At 36.5% G+C, this 26,673-nt stretch overlaps 1 protein-coding gene across 1 annotated transcript in view; it reads left to right on the forward strand.

Annotated features, from left to right (window-relative positions):
* Window positions 1-26,673, forward strand: part of ASXL3 (ASXL transcriptional regulator 3) — a gene marked incomplete at both ends in the record, with an annotated part of 133,353 nt that overhangs the window by 58,258 nt on the left and 48,422 nt on the right. Inside the window, 3 exons of the mRNA XM_082479292.1 lie at window positions 3,750-3,858; window positions 5,196-5,307; window positions 14,916-15,037. Of these exons, the coding sequence (XP_082335418.1) occupies window positions 3,750-3,858; window positions 5,196-5,307; window positions 14,916-15,037 (343 nt within the window). The remainder of the gene's footprint in view (window positions 1-3,749; window positions 3,859-5,195; window positions 5,308-14,915; window positions 15,038-26,673) is intronic.

A 26,673-nucleotide genomic window follows, 5' to 3' on the forward strand; every position in this document is an offset into this window, starting at 1 on the left:
GTGTTTGAGAAGTTTAAAATAGAAAAAATAAATAGTGTTTCTACTGGTGTTTTTACAGATTTTTGTAGGGTTTTGGGGAGGGTGAGAGGGGAGAAGGTAACTGAAATCTGTACTTCCCCTACATGTTTTTGCAGAGCTTTGTGTGTAGACTGTGTAGTCCAGCATTTTGATTTAGGTAACGTGGGCTGCATGACCAGTAGAGGGAGCCCAGAATCACAAAATATTGGAGATTTTGACTGGGGAAACTGGGGCAAGAAGCTTGCTTTGATAATGTACAGGAATTTTGTGATTATATTTAGAAGGATGTATTGATTGCTACCAACTTATAGTGATTCTGGGGAAGACCATTTATGAAATGTTGAAGTGCTTGATTGTATTAACAACTTTTATGTTGGAAGGCTAATCAGTAATTCTTTCTCTTTCATATGTTGCTGGTTGTTGTGACTTCATATCACCTTTACAGAAAGTAAGTAACTTCTCATTTTTTTAAATCTTTTTGGAATTGTGCGGGTGTGGGTATACTGCTTATATGTATGTATAAATGTATATAAAATAAATATACAAGCAGAAAATGATCAATGTTAAAGACATACTGCTACTAAGGGTGACTCTCATGTATGAATGACTTTTAGAATACCACAGTGGTTTAAAGCAATCTCACCCAAAAGATGAATAGTATGAAAGTTCTGCGTCTGAAAGCTGTAAATGGTAAACATATTCTTCGCATGTAGACTATGGCAACAAAACTTGCAGCATATTCGTTTAAAATATGTTACAGCTCTAAAAATTTACAGATATCAAGTTACAAAGTGGAATGTTATTGTATCCAGTTTGATTTAACTGAATCAAAGTTGCACTGATTTGGAGTGTTTCGAGAACTTAGGTCAAACTGTGCCTTTTTTGACATTCAAAGATCCTCAGCCTTGTATTTGGCAGTCCTTCACTGCAGTATTAATACATGCCAGCAGCTCTGAGCAGAACGAATATGTCCTCAGGCTGTAGGAGAATTTAGAAAGCATACGATAAGTAGTATGGATCCCTCAGAAACTGCTCTGTGATTCAGACATCAGTCTGCTTCATGGGATTTTTGATTGCTGGCTTTTCTAACCACAGTCCCATGTGTTGTGATAGGATGTATTGAAAACGCTTCCAGCATCCCTTGTGGGTACCGTTTGGGAGTTTTAATATTGTGTTTTAAGGATGCCTGTGCTGACAGAAGAACAGGAAAGTCATTGGTTAACATGGGTCAAAATAGCAGCGATAAAGGACACCATGGAATTTCAGTTTGAGCTTCTAGCTTCTAGCAGTGTCCAGATTATTATTTTGTTTGCAACTTAAGTTAAGTATCTGTGATTTCTTTTGTGCTCATTATAGACATACCCAAGTCCAATTTTCAAGAGGGGTGGATATGGCCTTTTGGTTGCTTGCCAAATTATTTAGGAATTGCAGATATCTGTATGAACATGCATAACAGTAGCTGAAGTACTTCTTGGCTCAGTAGCTGATACGGATTTCTTTGTAAGTTAGAGAGTAGTTTCTATTGTCCACTTGCCAGTTGGCTAGACTTTGAAGATTAAGATATCTGCTGTGAGCACAGTTGTGGTCATGAGATATTGCCAAATCCTCTATTTTGGGTTCATTCATCTTGTATCATTTTAATTGGTTAATGATATCTAAAAATAAATGTGGAGTCCAGAATATCTACATTGGAATAGGAGGATACAAATCCTGCATACATGCACACACAGTTTTGTCTCTTGTTGATATATTGAGTTTGTCTTCCACTTGCAGAGTCAGCAAGTTCTTTCTGTCTTGCAGAGAAAGTCTTAATCTGTGATAATGTTTCAGTAAAAAGATCCAAGACTCTCAGAGTCGGAATTGCTTCACGCTATGTGTGTTAACATATGGAAGAAATTATGCAACTAGAACCGTTCTATTAAATGCTTTGTGTCTTTGCTTGTCAAACATTAATACAATAAGGGAAATGTGTAAAGAGAAGTATCCTACTTATTCCAAAACTGTTTTAAGTAATCATTGAGCTTGGTGAAATCTCTTAATGTTTTCTGTGCTACTGCTAGCAGTATCATTATGTTTCTACCGTATTTAGTTTTGTATTCTGGTATAGTATTATATCAAAACCAGATGTGAAATTAATTTTATTTGCACGAGGAAAAAAGAAACAACAAAAACTTGTCAGAATTTTCATATCGTGTGGTTATATTTAGAGTACTTATAAAATAGATATCTGTTAAATATCTGATGTATTTATCAACAAGCAGCATTTTTTACCTGTACTTTTTGATTTTAGATTTAGTAATGTGATATGTTAGGTGACCAATAGTAAATAATTTGTATTGGACAGGACTTGCTGTCTTGAGGACACTTTGTAGTTTAATTTTTTTACCGGAAGAGAAATTACCACACTATCCATCTTGCCATTAAATTAATACATATACAGTAAGGATTAATTCTGTTGTAACAGAGCCATGGAAATCAACAGAAAGCATGACCGTATGAAAAATTGTAATTTCAGTCCAGTTTTATTTATAAAAAAGGATCAGTCATGTAATTTTCAACAAAGATTGGATGTTGTGTTATAATATTGCATAATAAAGAACAGTAGTTTCTGATGGACTTTTGAAGCCCTGTTCCTGGTTTATAGTTGAGTGTATAATTAATCCTGAAATACTTAGCAACACACTTAATTTAATGCACAGGCATTGTTCCACTTAACCAAGTGGAATATATTTACGTGGCTAAAGATAAGCGTGCGTGCAGGCTCGGGACCCCAGGGAAGAAGCACAGTTTCAGATTCAGTCCCTGAGTACACCGTGTACATTAGTCAGTAAATGGGGACAAAGATGTGATAGTACATCTATAAATCTTTTACTTTAATTTTTAAATTAGAAAGAAATAAACCAATTTATGACTACCTTCTTCCCTACCATTTCTTAGATCAACTTTTCAGAATAGTGTAAGTGTAACTAGGCTAGAAACATTTTCTTTCTTTTTGTGATGTAAGCATGCATATATTACAAAGACATCTCTGTACAAGCACTCTTTTTTTTCTTAACGGGTTGTGTTTCTTTTTAAATAGTCCCTTAACATGCTTTCCACAGTGGTATTACAATTACTACCTTGAGTAGGTCAATCTCTTAATCTCTAAAACAACTCTAATTAGAAAAGATAGTACTTCATAGAACATACAAATGTGTTTGTATTTATGTATAGTAATGCATGCTGACCATGTTAAGCCAGAAGAAGGCTTAACTGTATATCACTTTTAATTTTAAATGTGTTCTTCCTGGGCTCTTTATTATTCTTTTGTTGCCTTTCATCCTATGGGATGCAGCTGCCCTTGAACTTGGTACTGTTTTGATCATTCATGTGCAGCAGCCACATTGTCTGTAACATTTTAAAAATGAGGCTTCATGGTGTTATTTACGAAGTAATTTCACATAAATATTTGGACTTTGGTTCTCAGAATGTGGAGCTGGTTGCTGTATGAAGAAAAGCGTAATTATAATTCACAGACTTTTTGCCTCGAGCCTCGGGGACAGATGCATATGATTAAGTTTGAAACTGGCCTGTTATTGTAATGTAGATGTTTTCAGGGTTGAGAGAATTAAAAAAAAAAGGGGGGGGGGGGCAAAAAAAAGCCAGGCAAGCATGAGTTTTAAAAAAAATAGACCAAGGGAATAGTTTTACAAGAGGCACTCAATCTTGGACTGCACTATTTTATTTTTCAGTGGAACCTCTCCATTAGCTTGCCTGAATGCAATGCTTCATACTAACACTCGTGTAGGTGATGGAACATTCTTCAAAATCCCCGGGAAGTCAGGACTCTACGCTCTCAAAGTAAGTTTAAATTTTGTATATGGAAAGTGCATAGCACTATTAATCCATTTTATGAATGTCTCAATAGATATAAAGGTAAACAGATTAGATTCTTTGGAGAGGAAATGACCTGATAGTCCTTCTAACTGTTTTCAGATGTCTTTTAAAGGATTTATAATGAAAGTAAACATTGAATATTTTATCCTAGAAAGTATATACATGTTCTTGAATTTGGCATGTGGTATAAAAAACATGTAGCTTAGCTTAGCTAAAATGCTGCTTTTTTAGAGTTGTTCACAGAGAGGCCTTTGTTTTATGAACAGTGAGCTCAAGAGGATCACTTTCTCATTAAGTAATTGTATTAATGTTTGATTTTGGAATAGTGCAAAAAATATTTGCAAGTCTAATAAAAATCAGCTTTTAATTTACAGGTTGCATCATTGCTTTTGAGAAGGAATATAATTATAGTGATAAAATTTTGCCTTTATGCTATTTCTATTCCTTTTCCTTATTTTTCTTTTTTGGTATGTATATGATGATTTCTGTGGGTGCAAATTTTTATCTTACTGTACATGATCAAACTTAAAGGGTCTTCCCAATAGGAGTGGAGGAATGTGAGGCAGAGGTGAGAAACAAGAAAGTAAGATTATATGTTTGGCAGTGTAAACGTAGTCAATTAAAATTTTGGGCTGGGGGGAGGATCTTTGGGAATTTATGACAGACTTACTCGATGTAAGGGTTTAAAAAATATAAAATTACATAATTTGCCTGCTCCTGATACCTAAAAATTCTGTATGAGATTGAATTAATAGCTTTCAGAAGCTCCCTTTCCTGATTTACTAAGACAAATGCTGCTGTTGTTCTTTAAATCGGGAGATATTCTTGGCACAAATCCAGGTATTCACAATCACTCCCATGCTTGTGAACTCCAGGTTGCTTCAGCTATTTGAATTCAGGAAACAGGCAAAGGCAGAAAAGAAACATTAAAGGATTTGTGTTTTGCTGCAGTGTTGTGGACACTCAACTGGAAAACTAAGATTTTTAACAGCCAAACAAGTCTCTTTCTCTTAAAAAAAAAAAAAAAAGTGGAAGATCTTGCATTTTATTTGACTTTTTTCAAAAAAGAGTATGTTATGACTTCACAAAATAGCTTTTTTGGTTTTGCTTTGCAAGTTGTTTCATGAAGGTCTGGTTTTATGTCTTTCTCTGAAGTAACTCACAAGCATATTTTATTTTATTCTGTTTTTTGAAATGTAAGCATGAGAGTACATTGCAGTAATCTATTTTCGGAGATGCAGCAGGATCATGATTGATTTTTTCTTGTTGATTTTAGTTTTCTTTTTCTTTTTTAACTGTAGAAAGAAGAATCAACATGCCCTACTGATGCAACATTGGATTTAGGATGTGAATCTGAGTTAGATGGCACTGAAATGGCTGAGACAAACAATAATAATGGAGAAGAAAATGGTGGTAGGTGTTTTAATTTCAATATTAGAGAGCATATTTTGGGAAAAGAAAAAGTATTGTTTACTTGAGATTTTCATGGTGTGATTTCTAAACAGTATAAGTAATGTTTTGTACCCAGTGGAACTATTTTTCAGTGACTCCATTTCTTTTTTGGCCTTATAAAAGAGTCAGGAACACCAAGTGCCTTTATTTGACTTAGATTTGTTAAGAGGAAATGAATAGTGCTGTTGGGTGTGTTTTGAGTAGGTAATTCTTTGGCTTACAGGTCTTTTGTTCTAGGCCCCACAGCTAAAGAGTAATTTGCCTTACCAGGCTTCAGACTTGCAGTTGTCAGATAGACATCTCACTGATTTGAGTGTGGGCATGTAGGATTTGTCCCTCAGTAGGGTTCTGGGCACAAGACAAAGGTTTGTGGATTTTTTTGTTTCAGGCGGAGATTCTTCTGGGTGCAATGTTGACATAAAGACATGTTGAAGTATCAAATGCTGTGTATTTTTTTCTCTGAGATAATGACAAACTGAAATATTGCAAGAACTTGAAAAGGGCAACCTTAGAAATATTTTTTCTTTTTGAGAGATGATAATTGCTCATAAAGAAAACACAGTTCTTCAGTCATCTAAAATTACTTGCAAGTAATACAAATTGATATTCTTCTTATTAAAACTACACTTATGTGTAAAGTGAATGCTTTATCCAAAAATCAAGCTTCCCAGGAGCTCTGAAATAAACCTTTCCTTGATCAGTTCTTCTCTTCTGCTGCCCCCTCACAACCTGTCGCACTGCTGGACTGCAGCCTCCTGTTTTGGCTCACTTTGTATATGGTGAGAGGGTGTCCTGTTTACAACTAGGACATGAAAAGGCTCAGCTTATGGTGGTGTTCTGCCACAGACTTCCTTTTTGTTCTTGAGCAACTTAATTCACTTCCATGCTGCACCTGTACAGGACTGATTCTGCTATTTCAGTATTGCTTGCTAGCAGCATTGAAAAATCACAAGATGCTCAGTGACAAGAGTAACAGAACTACCTGAGACAGGTTGTTGTGGATCTAGGGGTGAAGTTTTGAAGCTCAGTGGAAGAACAAAAGTCAAGAATTATTAAATGGGTCTGTTTCTTCATTTTCTTTGATATATTATGTCTATAAGTTAACAGACTCTGCATATGCAGTGGTTTTATGCTTATGTAGTATATGCTGTATATATAGTAGTTCTTCAACATATTGTAGTTCTTCAACAATTCCTGTCTGATACGCAAACAATTTGTTGCTGTACACTTCCCTAAGTTGCAGGAAGAATACAGCAGTGAAAAGCAGAGAGTTACAGATAGGAAAGCAAAAGCTGATGTTACTTGTTATAAACAAATAAAAATCATGGCAAAAACCTGGCAGTTGTTTAGGAGTGGTAGGATGTAAATAAGGATGCCAGAATGCCAGAAGTAGAAAATTGCTGGGTTTTGACTGGGAGGAGGCTGCATACTATTTTCACAGTTTACAGTAATAAAAAAATTCTAGCACTTGTGGTGACATAAAAGAGCAGCTGCTAAAATTAAACACTTTCAAATATTTGGGGTAGAGCAGAAAATTACACCTAGATTGTTTTTAAAGCTGAGAAATTTCCCTCATGTTTCATCTTTAACAAATCTTGGAAAACTGCGATATATTTAGCTTTTTGAAAACAAGACATTTTAATTTTTTTTTGATGTCATGCAGTGGATATATTTAAAAAGAGTAAATGGGATGGCAAGAGTGAGTCTCTATTGCATACAGAAAGGCCAACGCTGGATGTGATCAATAAGGAATTGAAGACAGTATATCTTGTATTAGTCAGCGGATACAGAACATAGTTTTGTCAAACATGTTTGACAATAGCTTTTCTTGAGATTAAAAGTTTTGTTGTTAAAGATATCTATTGATATATCTGTAGAATTCTGTAAATTATTTCATTTGCAGTATAGAATGCTTGGGTTAAAAACAGGACCATGCCTGAGAAATGCAACCAGCTTTTAGTGGATTGAAAATTACAAATTATTAGATCTGCAAATGTGTAGGAATCGCCATCCACAGTACCTATTTTTGCTGTTCTCTTGAGGATGTGATTTTACCACTCTTCATTCAATATCTCTGTCAATTCTTTTTGAAAAGCATAAAATCCTTCTTGATTAAATTTATTGATAATAAATAATAATGTTGAGACCTGTCTTGGTTGCTTTGTAAGTTATTACAGTTGAACAGCACGATTTTTTTTAGACTTTAAAGTGAAGAAAAAAGGTCACATTTGCACAGTAGAAATATATATTCAATAAATCAGTAAATCTGAAAAAACATTTAAGGATCACAATAGAAAATGAATCGAACATGAATGAGATGCTTTTGCTAATTAGTCCAATGCAGTTATTGGACTATAATTCTGGTAGTACTGATTAAAGAATATAGGCACATTTTTTCCTTTGGGTATAGCACTAGTTAAATGATTATGAGTGTATTGCATTCATTATAGTTTTAAGAAAGAATTAAGAAAAATAGGGAAGGATTTAGAAAAGACACCTTTGCTCTGGGAAGTTTAATAGGCACAGTCTAGTTAGTTTATCAAAGATGAGGTTGTGACTTGATCTGTTTGTAAATATTTGAGAAAAGGTATTTCTAAAGAAAATATTTCATCTAGCAGACCAAATCTAACAAGATGTGTATTGATTAAACTTTTCACACTAAAGCTGGGATTTTTTCTTTCTTTCCAGGAAACTATTCTGTGGCATAAAAATAACATTTCATTCAGTACGAAAAACACTTTATGAAATTCTCTGACTCATGTTTTAGAAAAGCTCAATAGATATAACGTCTCCTTTCAGCCTTAGTATGTGTGACATATATGAGGATGGACATTGTTTGCACATTGTATTCTTAATTGTCAGATTGACTGCATTTGTATTTGCTTTTGTTTCCACTGTGGTAGAAGCCAGAAGCCCCAGTTCTGACAGAGCGATCAGAAATTGTTTAGCAAGAGTTTAAAAAATTCCACTTTAAAGTTAGCTGGAAGCAGAGAATGAAACCCTAAGCAGCAGCGTCAGTCCGTTTGTGGGCTTTTAGATGATAGTCTTCAGCTTTCAGAGTAAAAAATACCAGCTGACACTGAAACAGAGAAGAATCACATTATTCCCCAGCAGGCACATTTTTCCCAGTGTAAATGCAGGCTACTGAACAATTTTATTAGCATAATAATATAAAAATTCCTCACAGTTATAAACACATGACTTGGGGAAAGCTGTTACTCCACATCAGTATTGCTAAACTGACAACTGGAATGGTCGCACCTCAGGATTTTTCAGATGCTGTGGAAAAGTCTTTCTTTCCCCACCTTCTCCAAAGGCATATGTTAAAGAAACTCTTTACGCTACAGTTGATTTTGTTTGGAACGGGATTTCTATAGAAGCAATCTAGCAGTCTCATATCTTTTTCTAAATTCCATTTCCCTCAAATACAGGGGCAGCATGTAAAGATGCAGTTGGTGAAAGAATTAAAATCCCAATTACTGTTGCCTGGGAAAATGATGACTATAATATCCTTTTGCCCATCAATAGGATGTTCTGTTCTCAAAAAGCATTTGTCCCTAGGGTTTCTGAAGCCAGGGCTAATCCATCAGCCATGGAGCGCAGTTGATTAAAAATTGTCTTCACACAAGCCAATGGAATGCACAATGATGTAACTGTGGAGGAGGTAGCAATTCCTTCCTACCGTAGCATGACTTCCCTCCCCAACCCAACCCAAACATAGGTTCTGGTGTTTGCCCAAGTATGAGCAACACATGTCTCCTCTTGAGACACTTTGGTTTTCAGCACTTCCTAAAACTGTAAGTTCTTCAATTGCGACCATGAAACGGCAGAATTAATTTCTTAGGCAGTTTTCTTAGAGATAGTAGATGAAATGATGGACAATAGAGGATCAGATTCATGCTGAATCCTGAAATTTTGTCCTTGTAACTACTGTGCTCTTGAACACTTTGTGCTTTTTGGCCTACAAAGCCACTAGGATAACTTGTCTAGTGAGGAATGAATATTCACCATTGTTTGAAACCTGAGTCGAGATTTAGATGTTCAGTTCCTTTCCGGGAATGGAATTTCTGGTAATTCAGGCAAACCTGTTATCCTCAGCATTTTGTCTCTTGGGAATAATATTGGATAATTATGCTGAATATGTCCGTTGCACATGGCAACATCTGGATGTGGGGCAGGCTTTTCTAAAAGCAGAAGGACAGTAACAGAATAGCAGCTTGAACATACAGAATTTTGGATGACACATCAGAAAGAGTCAGTTTTTCACTTTTTTCTTGTTTTGCTGTTTGTTTTTTCTTTTCATCTCCCTGCAACTAGCTATAAATATAAATACTGTACCCTGGATCAAGTTTAACTTCTGTTCGTTTCATTGCTACTGGAGGGGAGTCATAAGAATGAGAGAAGATACTGTGGACCTTGAGGGAGAGATCTTTCTCATCTGCTTTTTTTGCTGTACAGTAGAATTAATGAGGCCTAAGAAATCGGTGGCTTAGTGATGACAGGCTGTATATTTTTAGGGGAAAATGTTGACTTCCTTTGGCGTAAGGATTCACAGTTTTCAAAGCTTTGTGAAATGTTTGGGCTCAAAAGCATGCGGAGAATATAATGTGATTCAGTGCAAGCTACCAAGCTGATGTGGTATTAGAAGTCTTTTTCCAAAAAATACTATTCAATATTACTTATGATTTCACAGTGATAGTATTGCTTTTCAAGAAGTGTATTACAGTCACAGTAGCACCCTTGGTATATGCATCTGTTTCTGCTTGTATTGGCATACTTGTACAATTAACTCACTCCCAAAATGGTTTTCATTTTCAAGAGCTGGTGGCAACAGTTGAGTTCTGAATTGTTCAGATTTTGCAAGTTGGGCTCTAGAGATCAAAGAGGGATGGAGGTGAATTACTTGATACGTCTGTGTTGGCAAAGCATGACCATTTATGTCAATACAAGTATAGATCTGTGTCACCCAAAGAAAATATTGAATTTTATGGATATTTTAGAGAGGGATTTTGTGTGTATGTTTTCCTAAGGGAGTTCTCTGTGAAGTTTCATATCTCCAGAGTGTGTGCATACATTTTATGCTTGAGGTAGACTCTACTCTTTAGCATATGGTAGCAATATTAATTTGTGTTTTGTAGTGTGGCCATTAGTAAACAATCCTTCTCATCTGCTGTGGTTTCTGTAACAACGAAGGAAGTGAACTGCTGTTGATTTTACTGGTTTGATTTTAAATCAGTATGGTCTGTCTGAAATCGGAATTAATTGTGCTGTTTATTTTGGGAAAATAAGTCCTGTAAAGCACTCCAGGAATTTTTCTGTCCATCTAGTTACATAAATCTGTTTATAATTATTCCTAATAACTTTCAGTGGCAGCAAGACAGAATAATTTTAAGTTGTATTCCTATAAAAATTGTTTCTTTGAAGAAACGCGTCTTCTAATATGTTTTATGTAGGTGTCATATTTCTCAGTCGGGGAAGGTAAAAGGTAATAAAAAATTACAGACGTAGGCTGTAAGTTTTGAAATTAAAAGATAGCATTGCTGATTTTTGTAGATGATAGCCTTTCATAATAATTACCAAAACTGGTCTGGGAAAAATGGAAGAGAGGAAGTTATTTTAAATGAAGGTTGTCGAGAACATTTTTAACATGCTCTTTTTGCTAAGTAATTCTAATTCTATCATTCATGTTAACACTCTCTGAATACTCACTAAGGAGGTCTTATCTTCAGAAACCCAGCTGCTCTTCCAGCTCATAACCTAACAGTTTATGGCTTAATAGTTGCTTTTTACTTTATTCCTTCACTCAGTCCTGGCCCTTGAAGAAGCTGATTTAAAGAATGGAGCTTAATTATTCTCCATTAAATGGAAATGCCTCCTGTAGGCTTAAAAAGGCTCTTGTTCTCTTTTTCTATGGTAGCGATAATGGTGAATCCTCTTTATTTGCTACCTAAATATTTTTCTTCATCTGTTGCATTCTTTCAGGGTTCTTTTTTCCTCCCCAGCATCCAGTTTATTTTTAGCATTCTTTCCTCATAAAGCTTTTCAAGCGAACATGGATCTGATGATATTCATGCAACTTCAGTGCTTATGGACAAAGTAGCTGCAGCTTTCCAAAGTCGTACCTATGTACAAATACCACTGGCCTTTCTTGAATTTATTTTTCTTTTACTGTGTTCTTTGGTTTCTTTAGCAGAAATGCTTACTCTGTTCTTAAGGCATTGTTTTTTTTCACTGGGATCATCAGTGTTCATTTCAAACACTTACATATTTTTCTGTCATATTTTCCCCTTTTTTTACTTCTAATCCAGTCAGAGAAAAGCAGTTGGACTTTATCCATATAAATGAACAAATAAATAAATACAATTTTCTGTGGTCACAGGCATTGTAGTATAGTGATATTTTGGCACAGATTGATTTAAATCACTATGTAGCAGAACAAGTTTTATAGAATGAATTTATTCATTGTCTCATATTTATATTTCATTTCCTACAGAAAAGTCAATTCATATTGTTTCGTAAACAATATCTTGATTATCCTCTAAACAAAGCCTGTATATCACTTTCAGTATTATTTTTTGCTAATAAAGTGAATAGACTGTATAAGTTATTAAGCAATTATATAAATTAACATAATGTATTTAGATTTTTAATGTTTGTGTCTTCTGCTTTTGGAAAATAGGCAATGACATATCTTTTATTTACTAGATGGTTAGGTTTATAGCCATGATTTGTATCAAGCTGGTTTTAAATGGAAATGGAAATTTAATTAAAACATGGAAAACAATATTTAAAATAGTTTCTTACTATTTTAAGCTATGAGATATATGAAGGAAAATATTTATAATGTACAAAACAAATTTTAGAAAGGAAGTATAATTTGTTGTTAATAAATGAAATTGACTTTCTCTAATCGCCATGTCGTTTTAAATTTTTTAAGCAGCAGATTTCAGCCTCACATACCTATTCCTTTAATCGTAGACTACTGGAAAAAGTTTGTTTTTCAGAACTCTGCAGGAACTAGGTTTGGGTTGCACGAAGCCGAACCAGCCTAGAGTGAGATATTCCTTCTGCACCTGCAGAAGAGATTGCAGCAATGGAAAGCTATTTATTGTTTCAGTGAGTTTCAGTTCCAGTTGCTTCACCCATTAGAAGGATCCCTGTTCCTTGGTTTAACTTTGTTGTCAAAGATTTAAAGAAACAAAACCAAAAGAAACCAATACACTGTTAAAATTTTTATGTAAAATTGAAGTAATGATAGAAATAGGTAGTATGGCCTCTAATAGACCCTGTCACAATTTCAGGGTTTATTGTTAAAAGAAAAATGAATGAAAGTAGAAAATTAATATAGAGGTATGATTATTTTTATTCCTGTGCTGTATTGTGACTTTGACATTAAGAGTTGTAGTGTTGAGTATCATCAGTTAATTGGACTTCATCACCAAAATAAATAGGGGAGACTCTTGGATAACGTCCTAGATCAGAGTAATGAAAATCAGAATCTCCCGTTTGAACAAGAAGGCAACAGGAGTTGCAGTCATCCCAGAGAAGAGGAATAGATTTTTCATGACAGCTCATGATATATCCTCTCTTAGAAGGGACAGTTAAGTATATAACAGTTCCCATTCTTCAGGCATTTTTAATTTTTTTTCTGCTCTCCTCTCCTTAACTGTGGGGTTTGTATGCTCGATATATTTCTGTTTTTTTCTTCAGTCCTTTGACTCTCAGACTTTGCCAGAAAACTGTAAAAATAATTCTCTTTGAAAGAAAAGACAAAAGCTAGGTAATTTGAAACGTCAGGTGTTTATTTTGGTGTAGGTGTTCTTTGTCTCAGGAGCTTAGCTATTGCAGTGATTTAGATTATATAAACCAGCTATTATTTGTTTTCTGCTGACACTTTGCTGCTCCTTTAAGTTGTCTTTTTTGATAGTAAGCTTTGCTCATCATGGGGAAAAGATTGATCCAAACCAGGTGATGCTGTAAACTCAGAACCTGTTTTCTGTTGCAGTTTCTTTGTATATTTTGACAAATCCTTCAAGTATAAGGGAAAAAAGTGACAAAAATCAGTTATAAATCTTGTGACGAAATAGGATTTGTCTTATCTGCTAATGAAAATTTTTAGTCTAATATGAAAATTATCTTGACACAATGCCCATGCCATAAAACATAGTGTATTCTCTGTTTTTGAGGTATGTATTAATTATTTTTTCTTTCAGTGTGAAAAAAAATGTTTAATATCACATCCATCTTACGGTGGCCATTAATTACTGATAACTAAATTGTCTCTATTCTATCTTGTTTTCCTACGAACACAAAGAAAAAGTCATTACAATATTTCTTCTATGAAACATTGCTAAAGGCAAGAGAGTTAGAATGCTACTTCAGGGGTCTGCTCATTCCAATAAAGTATGGGAGGGAAAATCCATGAGCAAACAGAAACATTGGGCTGAAATTATTTCTGGCACGTGTCTGTGTGTCTGCTTTGAGTGTCTTCAAACTGTGCTGGTAGGTGTGCGAAGTATGGTGAACCTTGGAAAACCATATACAGCTGCAGAGCATTATAAGGAAGGTATGTCAGCAGGTAAACCAGCTTTGAGCAGCGCTGGAAGATGTAAATTGAGTCAGCAGAGGAGAATGGGAAAAAAAAGCTGCTTAAATTCTGGATTCATGCTAATGCTGATTTAGCTGGGCTGTCTTAGGACACTAGTGAGAGTAATAGTAATGCATGGCAGTAAGAGTGGAAAGGTTTTTACAGCCCTTCTGGTCAAGCTTCCTGACCACCGAGGCTAATAGGATCCTCCAGCTATTTTAACAGTGTTCATATCTGTTTAATAAAGCTGTTTTTTTCAGAACAATCATATTTCCTTTTATTTTTAATGAGGAGACTTTTTCTGTGTCTCCCACAACATGTATTCAAGAGGCTGTTTAATGCAAGTGCTGTAGTATTTGTTCATTAAGACACACGTTATTTAGAAGGCTGCCAAGTAGCAGTGTGTATTACCTGAGAGACCAGAATTCCTCTTTGCAGGATATTCCAGTCTACCCGTTAAACGGGAAAGTGTGTGTTCTTAGCTTTACCAAGAAGTACTTATAAAATAGATGCATCTGGCTCCTAAGAAGCCATTACAATCTGGCGTGAAGTTACATATTTATAAATATTTCTAGAACACAGGGTCATCAGTGTCTCTTGTATAAATACACGTTTAAACACATAATAATCCATTAAAAATGTATTGGTGAGGAAGATAATTTTAGTCTAGGTTCTGTGTGAAAACCATAATTAAACTATTTCAGTTACCTTTCAGGACCTAAAAGGCAAAATATGCAAGGCCTCCAGAACTGCATAGAAAGGGTACGATGAGGTACAAATATTTGCGAAGCAATGCATTTATTTAGAATATGGCCAGATTTTCAGCACATCTGGACCTCAAGATTAGTTGAATTTCTTAGAGCAGGCTTTTCATTTTCCAGGCACTGGCCTTTTTTTTCCCCTCTCCCCAGGACTTTCCAAGATATAGGGAAGATAACCCCCATAACAGTATTCTGATTTTTTTTTTTTTCTTTTTATAAAGTTTGCCCAAAGCAGACATCTGAAGAAATGTCTTCCAATCGTGATTCGAGCCTTACTAATGCACCGGTGCAAAGCAAGCTAGTAGCTTCCTTCCAGCAGCACACAAAGAAAGCACTTAAGCAGGTAAGCTTGTATTGACTGATAATCAATTGGCTTCCCTTTAGCATGTGTGTCAGTCTTATACAAATAAGATCTCAGCAGAATTTCAAGGTGTTTCTGAGGATCTTTAGTGCTTTGTTCAGTAGTCTATTGCTGGGGTTTTTTCTTCTTTTTTTTACCAATGGTGCAGTCCTGCTATTTATTGTGAGATTGATGGGTTTTTAAGTGCTTTTCAAGTAAGCAGAATTGTTTATAGTATCACATCCCTGCTTTTCCTATGTAAGCATTTGTGTTGGAAATTTTATGTGAGGCTTAAAATTAAAAAAAAAAGATTTTGAAAGAAGTTCTGCAGATAGGTAAGAATCTGGGTATGCCTGCTGTTGTTTTTTTTCTTTATGGTCTGTTAAGTAATTTTCTTTCGTATTGTATTTGACACTACAGTGAATAAAATTGGAGTAGTTTTTGTTTTTTGAATAACTTATGATTTGGATGATTTAGCTTGCATGACAAGTAGTAAAGCTTTGCAGAAGTAGCTGATTATTGAAAGTGAGTTGTTAACTGAAAGCATAACAATGTGAAAATTATTTTCCAACAGCGCCAAATTAGTTCAGCTTTCAGCCAGGCAAATGAAAAAAAATAAAAAAAATTAATTCCAAAAAAATTATTATTATCTCCTCTCAATTTTGAGTATGCAGAAATTGTTTTAGTCTTGTAAAGACTGTAAATACAACTTTTCTTAAGTGTTAGCATAATGAGATGATGTTTTAATTTTTCTTGTAACTGCTTTTTTAATTATGGTTAACGGAAGTCTAATATTTCATGGGGTAGTTTATTGCTGAGTTGTTGATTTAGGCTTAAATTAAGCAAAGCCTGTCCACGTCTCCTTGAAACACTTAAGTATTTGTGCTTAGTTTTTCGTGTGGTTTGAGTTTAAATCCACTAAAATTAATAGACCTTTATCATTCACATAAGGTAATCTTGTACTTACAAGCTTTGAGGACTGGAAAGGGAAATTGATCAGTGGGCACAAAGCAGCTCACTAACTGTGTGCGTAGTTGTGAAAAAGACACACTTTTGGGAAACTCTTCTGTACAGATCTTTTGCAATACATGAACTGTCTTAGGGGTGGAGGGAGTGGGCAAAAGGAAAGGAGGGGAAAAAAAGAGCAAAGCCACAAATGTTTGAAGTTGTATAACTGTTTAAACTACCATTTGTCACTTAGCAGATGTATAGCATTGAGAATAATTTCTAAAAGGGCAGACTAATCAGAATATCTTAATTAATATAAAAAGTCATAACATTGATGGAAATACTTGAAAACATTCCCTAAGGCAGTAGGGTTAGAGCAACGTCAGAAAGTTAAGTAATCGATAAAAAGAAATTAGTTTTAATTAAGTTGATGGTAATTAGATCCTGTACTTCAGAGTATGAGAGTATTATTACAGCTATCAGTAAAATGTTTTCTCTATGTACAGTATTAGACAAATGGACGTTTTTATTGTGGAATAGTAGAGGATTTTTGCTTTGTTTTCTCTAAGGTTTCAGGGGTAGGCTACTGCCATATACACGCTGCAGATTTGATTTAATGTGATATTGTAGCAGAGGTGAATAAATTTTAACAGTGATTTTATTTATAAAATTGCTGTTGGAAATTTTTTCTTTCACTTTCCAATCTTTCTGTTGCTTTTATGAACACATAATATGGAAAATTTGTACAAAGAAGAACCTGTAGTACCTTTGAATACACAAGAAACTTCAGACATTTGTATGCAATGCTCCTCCAGCTGATACTAACTTGCTGGTTCCATGCTAAAGTAACAGAAGATGAGCCATCATCACGCTCTCAGCAAGTGCTTGTACTATATAAACATGTATATATGTTGTAATGGGGTTTTCCCTAGCTATTGCTTTTTTTCTATTACTAAACAGTCTTCACAGAATGAAAACCTACAAAATAGTCTTTCAAACAGTTTTCTACTCAATTTATTTAAAAACAGTGGCTTCTTCACATTAACTTGATCTTGTGCATATTTGTTTTGGAATCCATTAAAATGAAAGTGAGAGGCAAGTTGATAATGTGCAGTACTGCTTGAAGATCTGAGCTAGAATTAGAAGATTTTCTCCATCATTTATCTACTTATTAACCGCTCTAGCCATATGCAATTCTCTTTAAAGTGTTGTATGATGGATTTACATATGATTTGATTTTTAATGAATTCTAGAGGTATATTCCTGGGTTTAGATTGCACAGAGCAATCTCACATTTCCTTGTAACAGCCTGCATTTCGGGATGTTCTCATGAATCAAGTTAGTCACAACGCTTCATTACTTGAGTTATGCTAGGAGCTTGGAGGAAAGAGCATTTTCGGAGCCCTGGCTCTTGGTCTTGACTTCTCTCAGGTAGCAGTGGATCTGGAGTACTTTTCTAGGGGCTAAGGAGGTTTGCAGTTGCAGTGGACTCTCACAAGGTCTGTGTCATAGTTCAGACCTTATCTCCTCACCTTTCAAAGGCTGGGCTGCCATTTTGGACTGGCAACTTTCTAGCTTCATTGCCTTCCATAGTGTCCTTGTTGGGAGAAGGGGTTTGAGTGTTTTACCACTGAGTGTGTTTCATTCTTTTTCATTTTTGAGGGAGTTTCAGTTTTGCTCTTGTATAGTATCTGAGTGTAACGTCCAACAAAATAGTGCCCATTCATGAGGGTTTAGACAAAAGAGTTTTATGGTGTAGAACTGCCTTTTATGCTTGGCTTTCTGATGGCAGATTTTACATATTTCTGTTTCCCTTTTGCTGTTGGAAGTGCTTGTGTTATGTGTGCCCAGCTGTTGCTGATCTAGTACCTTTGAAAAGGAGGTTTATGGCATGCTGTCACACACTGATTTCCTATCAGTACTGATCAGTTCCATACTGATTTACCTCATTTTCACACTCAAGAGTTTTGGCATGCAGACCCATGTAAGGACCTCTTCCTGGGAAAGTACTGAACTACATCTGCATCTGCTAGCAGTGGTACATGGTCACACTACTGTGTGAATTATTCTTGCTCTGGACAAGGCTTACTCAAGTACGGACATCAAGTCATGACATAGTATCTACCATGCTCCTCTCTGGTCCAGTTTCTGTTTCATTGACTTGAGGTGATACTTCTTTTGGAAGTCTTCGCTATGTACAGATTTGTCTGTATCTACCAAGATGTTCTTGGAACATTTCTCAGAAGAAACGATCATACCTGCAAACTGGCCTCACGTAGGTAACACTGAGCATGTGTGAATATCCAGGACATTGAGGTGGTATTAGTGTCTGTTGGACTTTGATAGCCAAGTATAAGAGCACCTTGTCCATCAGTGTACCAGTTGTTTCCTGGGGCAGTACCAAGAGAGGATAAAGAACTTGAAGATGCACTATAACGATGTCTGGGATGATAGTAGAGCTCCCAGACGTGGAAGAAAATCCTGCCTGACTTTTGGCACTTTGGAATCAGCACCAAGAAGGGTACCCATAAATTTTCTGTTGGGAGAAGAGAAGGATACTCCATTCAGACTCAGGATCTGAATACAGACCAGGACATGTCTGAGACTGTGCTGGGCATCCAGATCTCTTTGTAGAGACAGAAACTCCAGAGACAGCAGCCAAGTGGGTTTGGGAGGAGACAAGCTCAGGAAATAAGGGAATCTACACAAGGTATGTTACTGCCGCTGGTTTGTTTTGTTTTTCTTAACTTTGGGCTTTGTCTGCATGCTTGGTGGCTGGGTTCATATATGTGCCACTACTGTATTCATGAAGTGGGTAGATGCAGTTTTTTATTGAGAAGGAAGGCACCCATCTATATGATTTGTTCTTATAGTAGAACTGGCAACTCCACACCCCTTTTTTCCAGTGGATGCTGTCAGGCCCCAAGCAGTAAGACAGCTATGGGGAAGTTATGGTTTGGCTCATGTGTCGCTTTTGAATTATAGGACGTTAGACCTGTACAGCTCCAAATAACATTTCAGGCTGACTTTTCTAGCACAACTGTAATTATTGTTAGAAACCAACCTACAACCTGAAGCAACAAGAGACTAAATTTCAGAACAGAATGGTGAACAGTGTAATTCAGCCCCGATTTACCCAAATTCACAGGACTAGTTTATCAAGATTTCTTTGCTTGTTTGTTTTTTAAGGACACAGGTGTCCAAGTGCCTAGGTTGGCACTGAAGATAGAATCCTGATCTCCCTTGATGCTGGTGTGGTTTTGCTTTCCTGTCTTCAGCTCAGGCACACTGCTTATCTTGCTTTGAGAGAAGAACAAGAGCAAACTCACCAGTCTTGCTCCCTCCACACTCATTCTGTTAGGACTTCTTTCCTTGACTACAGCCAGATGCAGGTCATCTTGAAACGTTTTGCTGTCCATAGAAAGTAAACCAGTGTGAGTCGGTCTGTGGTATCTATCCTTTGACTCATTTGAGCAACTACTCACTCCCACGTTCTGATATAAGCCTGATACATTTGCCTGCCCTCCTTTCCCTTCCTTGCCCCCACAGAAACAAAGGTGACAGAGGAGGTCATTATGATTATGTCCTTATCACATAGAATTTGAGCACAGGGTGTCTTCCTGAAAGGCTCTGAAAATCCTGTGAACTGAGAGGTATTTTTTGTACCGAATTCCTCGGTATAGAGAGTTTGCTGCAGTTTCTCAGTGTCTCTGTTAACCATTTTCCTATGTTTCATTTCAGATGCTACAAATTTACCGGGAACACAGTTGGAGAATTCTGGCTCCCTAGCTGAAGCATTTGATCAGATGTCTGGCAACATAAGTGATGATTCTTGACAAATTTTCCTGTCAACAAATGGAAATCCAGGCAAACATGTTGCTTTTTGACTTCTAGAGAGACATGGGAAGGGACAGTGGAATTTACAAAATGCATTCAGGAAAATGGAAGTTCGAAGATGATAAACTAAACTGATTTTCTGATTGTCAAGACAAATCTAGGGAAGAGGACAGAGAAACTATGGCAGGGAGACTGCATAATGGGGAAAAGAAGCTGGAAGAGCAAGAGTTCCAGCAGGAGCTCTTCAGGGAGTACATGCATTGCCCGAAGGCAGGCTGCACGGTATGTCCCTCTAAAGGTCCCTATGCATGGGCAGCATGTACCAGCTGCTCAAGTTCTTTGGTAAGACACAAGTTTATGGGACTTTCTTCTGGTCCACAGCCCTTATCTGTGATGGAAAGAAAGAGACAGGAATCAACACAATCCCCGTATTCTTTGTGTACCGCTTTTTAATAACTAGCTCCCAGTTGCTGGGGCATTCTGCTTGTTTTTCCTCTGGGGTTGTTTGCATAGCATGCTTTTTGCAGCTCTCCTGCATGTTTGTTTTAATAAATGTGTTTTCCAGAGTTTCTTGCTTTGGAGAAAAGAATTTTAAAGCGACTTTAGAACAGTACTATGTTGAAGTGTAGTTGCCCCTTTACCTCGCTGTAGGACAGCGTCCCTCGCTTAAAACGTGTCCTGGCATGAACATTACTTTTGGTTAAATCTACCACTGCTACTTAGTGGAATCTTCTCAAATACAGGTTGAAAGCACTCTCTTTGTTCTGCTCTGTAGATGCAGTTGCTTGTCCCAAGTCTCAGACAATCAAGCTGATGATAGTGGCCTAGTTCAAAGCATTACACTTGTCTGATAACGTTTTTCTTTAAGTAACCTGGGGATCTATTTAAGATGGATGAATCGTTGCTACTGTATTAATGACAAAGCTCATCACTGGAGATGAGTCCCATTTTGTTTGGTCTGTGTACAGCAGTCAAGCTTTTCCAATGATGTTACTTGATTTTTCCATACAGTGGCAACGGATGTCTAAGTGAATATCTTCATTTGGGCCATATGAAAAGAACAGCTTTTGATTTGCATAGTTTATAACATGAAATTATACCCAGGTGAAAATGAATGATGCCTGGATTTTGAAGTGCATCCTAGATATGGTTGGCCTTTTCAGGGAAAGACAGGAGTTGGAACAGCCCACAACTCTTCAGAGCTCTAGGAAGCCTCCTACAAACTGCTGACAAGCAGTTACCTACAAATGCTGTTCCAGGCGCTGTTGGGTAGGTCCCCAGAAGGCTGCATGCTCAGGGTGTGTCAGCATGTGGCAGAACCCAGGATGAAACGGGATGTCTGGCAGAAAGGCATTACACTGTAACTGCTACGTTGCTGCTATGTAAATTGGTGCACCTCTTTCTCTGAGAGGTTATACAATAGCATTTTTTTTTATCTGGAGAATTGTAGTCTAGCCCCAAAGCCCCCAGTGTATGCTTTGGACCCTGTGCAGAGTATGTTTGCAAATTTGACCTGATGGAAAATGTTGATTACTGTTTTAAGATTTTGTATTGCGATTGCTGTCTTTATTTTAGTTTGTTTCTAAACTGCTTTCTACAAACTCTTTCCTTAACTGTATGTGCTTCGTTATGCCAAGAAACAGATTTCCCCATAAAGCACTTTTTCATATGATAGATATTATTAGTTTAATACTACACAAGCGATTTTACAAAAAAATAACGCTCTTCTCTTTGGAAAAAAAAATAATGTCACTGAGTCAATGCATATGCCATTGTTGTTCCCATTCACATGCAAGTCAGAAAAGACGTTGAACACACCACATTTTTTTGTCCTTCTCTTGTTTCTGTGGTTGGGAAAGCAACAAAAATGTTTACTTTGCAGTCTATCATGATCTGCAGCAACTGTAGCTGTGAATGCATTATTGTACCTCTATAGAAGATAGTGCTGGCTTGCAGGTGTACAGACATGCACATAGATGCACCCATTCTCTCTGTCTCTGCACCACGAATGTCCAAGCACTTTAGTTTAATGTTGGTTTATATACAGATAAATGTTCAGTTGTTAATGTATACTGTAGTTGTACAGAAAGACCCTGACCACTACTGGGACCTAAAGAACAAATACACAGCAAGAAATTGCTTTTGTTCCAAATACAAATATAAGTGTCACAGGGTAGGAGGATGGCATGGGACAAGAATAGGTATGTATTTGAGAAGTTATTAGCAGAGTATGAAAATAAACCCTAGGTCTCCAAAATTCTAGCCTGGTGTTCCACCACTACTCTTCATCTCCAAATGATTGGTTGTGTACACCTGGTACAATACTGTTATGTTTGGTGTACAAGTCTGGTTGGAAGTAAATTAATTTCCTCTATGCTTTGGAAATGGCACTTTGTAGCTCTTTCCATAAAACATCTTTATTATTGTTTTAATCTTACATTTGCGTGCTTATAACTGAGTACTTTTAATGTATGGTTAATATAAGAAGTAGTGGCATCTAAAAAACAATAATGTGTTTACTCTTCATGATTTGTGGTTCTTACTGTTTTATTTTAACGGCTCTGTGTATCCATGAAACAGGTTGCCACTGAGAAATTTTAATTTAGTGGAGACATGGGAATTAAAGGCTGTCTTAATTTTGATAACAAAATGAGGGTGAGAGAGAGGATGAAGACTGAATTTTATGGTTGTGTTAAGTGAATCAGTGATAAACTATAAATCTGTTTCATCTTTGCCAATTTGAGATCCATGACCATGATGTAGAGTTGTTATTTATTTTGTGCAATAGGTTTTTCTCCATGTATCATAGCTCATGTTTTTCATGTGGCAGAATGGAAGAATTCCATAGCTTTACATTTCTGATCCATAACGTGTGAAATTTCAAAGGTTATGTTTCATGATATGAGTTTCAGAATGTAGACTTGACATTTATGAAACAAATAGAAATCTGGGATGATGTTGCTTAATGCAGCCAAGTGTTACGTATCTTTGTTATTAATAACTTAATTTCTAACATTCTCAGCATGTCATGCATTTGAGCTCAAATGAAAGTGGTTTTCTGCATTAATGGTTTATCTGTATGCTGCATTTATTCATTCTGAGTTGAAAAGACGTGGGAAAGAAAAATAATAAAAAAACATCCTGAGCAGCAGTAAAATTGGAGCATAGAGCTTGACATTTTGCTTCTGGTGCTCTTTTGGGGATGTATTTCTCCCCTCTCTCCAGTTACCTTTTAGTTTATCTTGTTTCCTTTCATTCCTACTTCAAAGACGACTTTATTAGTTTTTACTGAAGACAGTCAACCATTTTGTCATATGGGTGAAGAAATCTTTCCTGTGTTAAGATCAACTAAATATGAAATAATTATTCTTAAGAACAGATAATGACATTCATGAAACCTCCAATACACTGCTACACTCCAGCAGGGGCATAAACTCCCTGAAAAAGAGAAGGAGACCTGCTCTTGTCATCTCTTTATAAAAAACCGCTTGGAATTAGATCACTGTTAATTGCATGGTGTTTTTCTTTTGTCATCTATCTTCAGAGTTTGTGTTTTCTTAATACTCATCGTTTTATGTTATTTTGAGTTCTTTTGATTAAAATGGATTGATAGGTTACTTAAAGATTTTGGCGATAAAAATAATTTCATTAAACAAATCAATTATGCCAAGCCCTGTATAATGACCGTGGCAGTGTTATTCAACAGATGGTAACAGGTTCATTTTTATGAATGGGAATATTGGGAATTCTCCATACTTGTTATGTGCAAGAGATTCACAGATGTCCTTTGCAAATCTGCTTGTGAAAGGCTGGATGTAAGTACTATATTTTGGTGGTGATTTTACGAGAGCTTTTAATGTTTAACTTGTATACCACATGAACTTTCATTTTCTTTCCCTCCTTTTTTATGTGTGGGCTGCATAGATAGGATGGTAGTAATGTTTTACAGAATACTTCGACAGTGATCAGTTCTAGAAATTTACAACTTGCAGATTTTTTAACTCAAGCATTTAGCACAAAGTGATTGAATACATTTGAAATGTAAACATAGAGTCTCATTAAAGAAAAATATGCTTTATGTAAGCTATCCTATATGCTATATGTGTTTCTCTCGCTTTCCATAGTAAAATAATGCCTTATCATTTGGTAGAATCATTGGCTCTTTCTTGCAGATCTGTAGGCAGCCCAGCTAGGAGGTTATATATCTCTAAATATGGATGAGATGCAAAAGGTTGTGTCGGTAAAAGATGCCGATGTAGTTTGCATTAGTTACTGTTGCTGTATCTACAGTGAGATCTGGAGCCATTTTTCTTTGCAATAAGTTATAAAATTTCTCATTTTCTTCGGTGCTAGTTACAAATTTGGCTCATCTACTTTGTGTTTATTTCCTTCACCAGAAGAGCCAAACCTAGAGATTTATTTGATCGTGGTGACCAGGAAAGCACTAAATTAGCTTGGTGCACTAAAGGCTCAATATAGCAAAGCGTTTGGTGTATGTTTCACTTTGAGTAATCCCATTGACTTCCCAGCTAAGTAGAATTAATCTTGGGATACAAGGTTCTTGTCTTATCCTACAGTAGTCTTGTATCCTAAAATTAATATCCCTCAGGCTGAGTGTAGAGAAGTTATATATTTGTCCTCAGCAGAGACTGCACAGAGTGTCCTCGGTTTATACTTAACTCCTTCTGGTGTTTGGCTTTACAACTAACTAGGCTCAGTTCACTGAGCAAAATCTCAGCCAGCCATCTCGTTACCCTGCAAATCAAATGTTAGATTATTTACTTGATACTTTTGAACGCTCCTCCCCCGCCTCATGGCTTTCCTTTGACAAGTGAAAAGACAGAGGGGCATAGGGAAGATTATTTGTCTGTTCTCTGGGCACAGCATAATTCATTGTCACTTTGTGTTAAAACTTTGACTTGGATTTTGCTGTTCATGTGGGTTTAATTTTTTTCCCATTCTACAACCTGTCTTTCAGGTGTCCACATGTGTGTAGCTTTACAGCCAGCTTGAGTCATCTCGTACAGACTGATTTCCAAACTTAAGTCCGGGCCGTGCAGGGTGATCAGTTGTTTTGTGAAACTAGAGGAGATGAGGGAGGGATTGTCAGTGAAACAATGAATGTTAGGGAAAAAGAGAACCCCTGAAAAGCAAATGTGTGTCAAAGGGAAGTGGTGTCTTTCAAGTTTGTGCTTGAGCCTCACATGTTGAGGTGCTTAGCCTGTAGCTCAGAAGTGGGCTATGCCTCAAAGAAAATAGTTCTAGTAGCAATGTTTGCCTGCCCCCAGCTGTGTTCCCCGCTCTTGTGGCTCTGAGTGTCCGGGGAGTGCTGGGATGAGCCATGCTGTCGTGCATTAGCGCTCTGTGAGCATGGGGTGGCCTCTGCTTCTTGGAAGTGCCGGATCAGTTGCATAAATGTGTGCTTAAGGTCCGCAAGTGGCCTTCCTGTAACACGAAAGACGGTAAGTGGTGCGCCTGACAAAGATTGGGTACCGCTGCCCTTGCTCCAGCAATGCACGTGTCACCTAAGGTGTACGAACACTACTACCTGTCATTGATGGCGGGTGCGCTGCTGCTTACTTTTTCTCATTCATGGGAGTTGAGTCTAAAGCATTGAAAATCACCTGTGAGGCTTTACAAAGAATGTACCTTTGTCACAGTGGCTGTATAAATCATTAAAATGGTATTTCCGTACGGATGCTGGCAACAAGGCTGTAGTCCCTGGTAGAGGTGGAAGTTGTCTTGAAAGGTGAGGAGGAGGCTGGAGGAGAACATGGGACACCATTTGGGCTCTTACTCATTTGTCTAGGGAGGATGACACTGAGGATGGTATTTCTTTTCTTTGCTCTTCATAAGGCAAATCAGTCTGTGGGGCAAAATAATACAAAGTTTGGGTTGTGGTTATATTGGTATGCTGTTAGCACGGAAGCTGACTATCTTTTCAGTTAATTTTTAGTGGACTATTTGTTGCTGTCTCAGTGGTATTACTGTAAAATAAGGATCACCTGGTTTGACACTTGGCTTGGCAGGACTGTGCACTGACGGTCATTTTTGGAATTTGGGGGAATTTTTGAGAAATGATAATATTTTGGAATTTTCTGTCCACAAGTCTGGCTGTACTTGCTCAATACCAGTATGAATTTTCTGTCTCAAAAATGTCTTAAGTAGAGGCTGTTCTTCATAGCTTTCTGCTTGCTTCTTTGGTTCAGTGCAGATTGGACCAGCTTCTTCTCTTTGTTTGATTTCAAGTGTTCTAATTTGCTTTTTATTGCACAGTGCTTATGTGTCTTTTACAAAGTGTACTATAAAAGGGGTTAATCAATGAAATAGCTTTTGTGTGGCTTGGTGTATTTTATGTTGTATAGTGTGTTATTTAGAGGAATGGAGTGATATTGATTTCTTTTTTTTTCAAGTTTTTTGTTTTTATTATTTATTTAGCTATGTGAACATTTTGGAAAGATATTACAGATTATTTGAAGTTACAGACTTGAACCTTATAAGGCATCAGTCATTCTTGCTCATAAACCTACAGGGATAATTCATATCAAATATGTTCCTTGTTGATATAGTATTACTTTAATAAATCCCCCCCAAGATCATAGCATAAATCATGGTTATAAAAAGAGAGCACACAGTAAGACTGGAGAAAAATAGACAGGAGGATAGGAGAGATCTGTATTATGCCCAGCCCAGTCTGATTAATTCCAGAATTTTAAAGCTTGCAAATGCATTAATTGGCAAGTATTCGTATTTGTATGTTGTGAGATCTTCTGAATCAGATATCATTTTCCATATAAAACAGTCTGGCAGGTATTTGCTATTTCTAATCTTTAAATATTTTGTATTACATTATC

The sequence above is a fragment of the Vanellus vanellus genome (genome assembly GCF_965231255.1).
Source record: "Vanellus vanellus genome assembly, chromosome: 2".
Taxonomy (NCBI): domain Eukaryota; kingdom Metazoa; phylum Chordata; class Aves; order Charadriiformes; family Charadriidae; genus Vanellus; species Vanellus vanellus.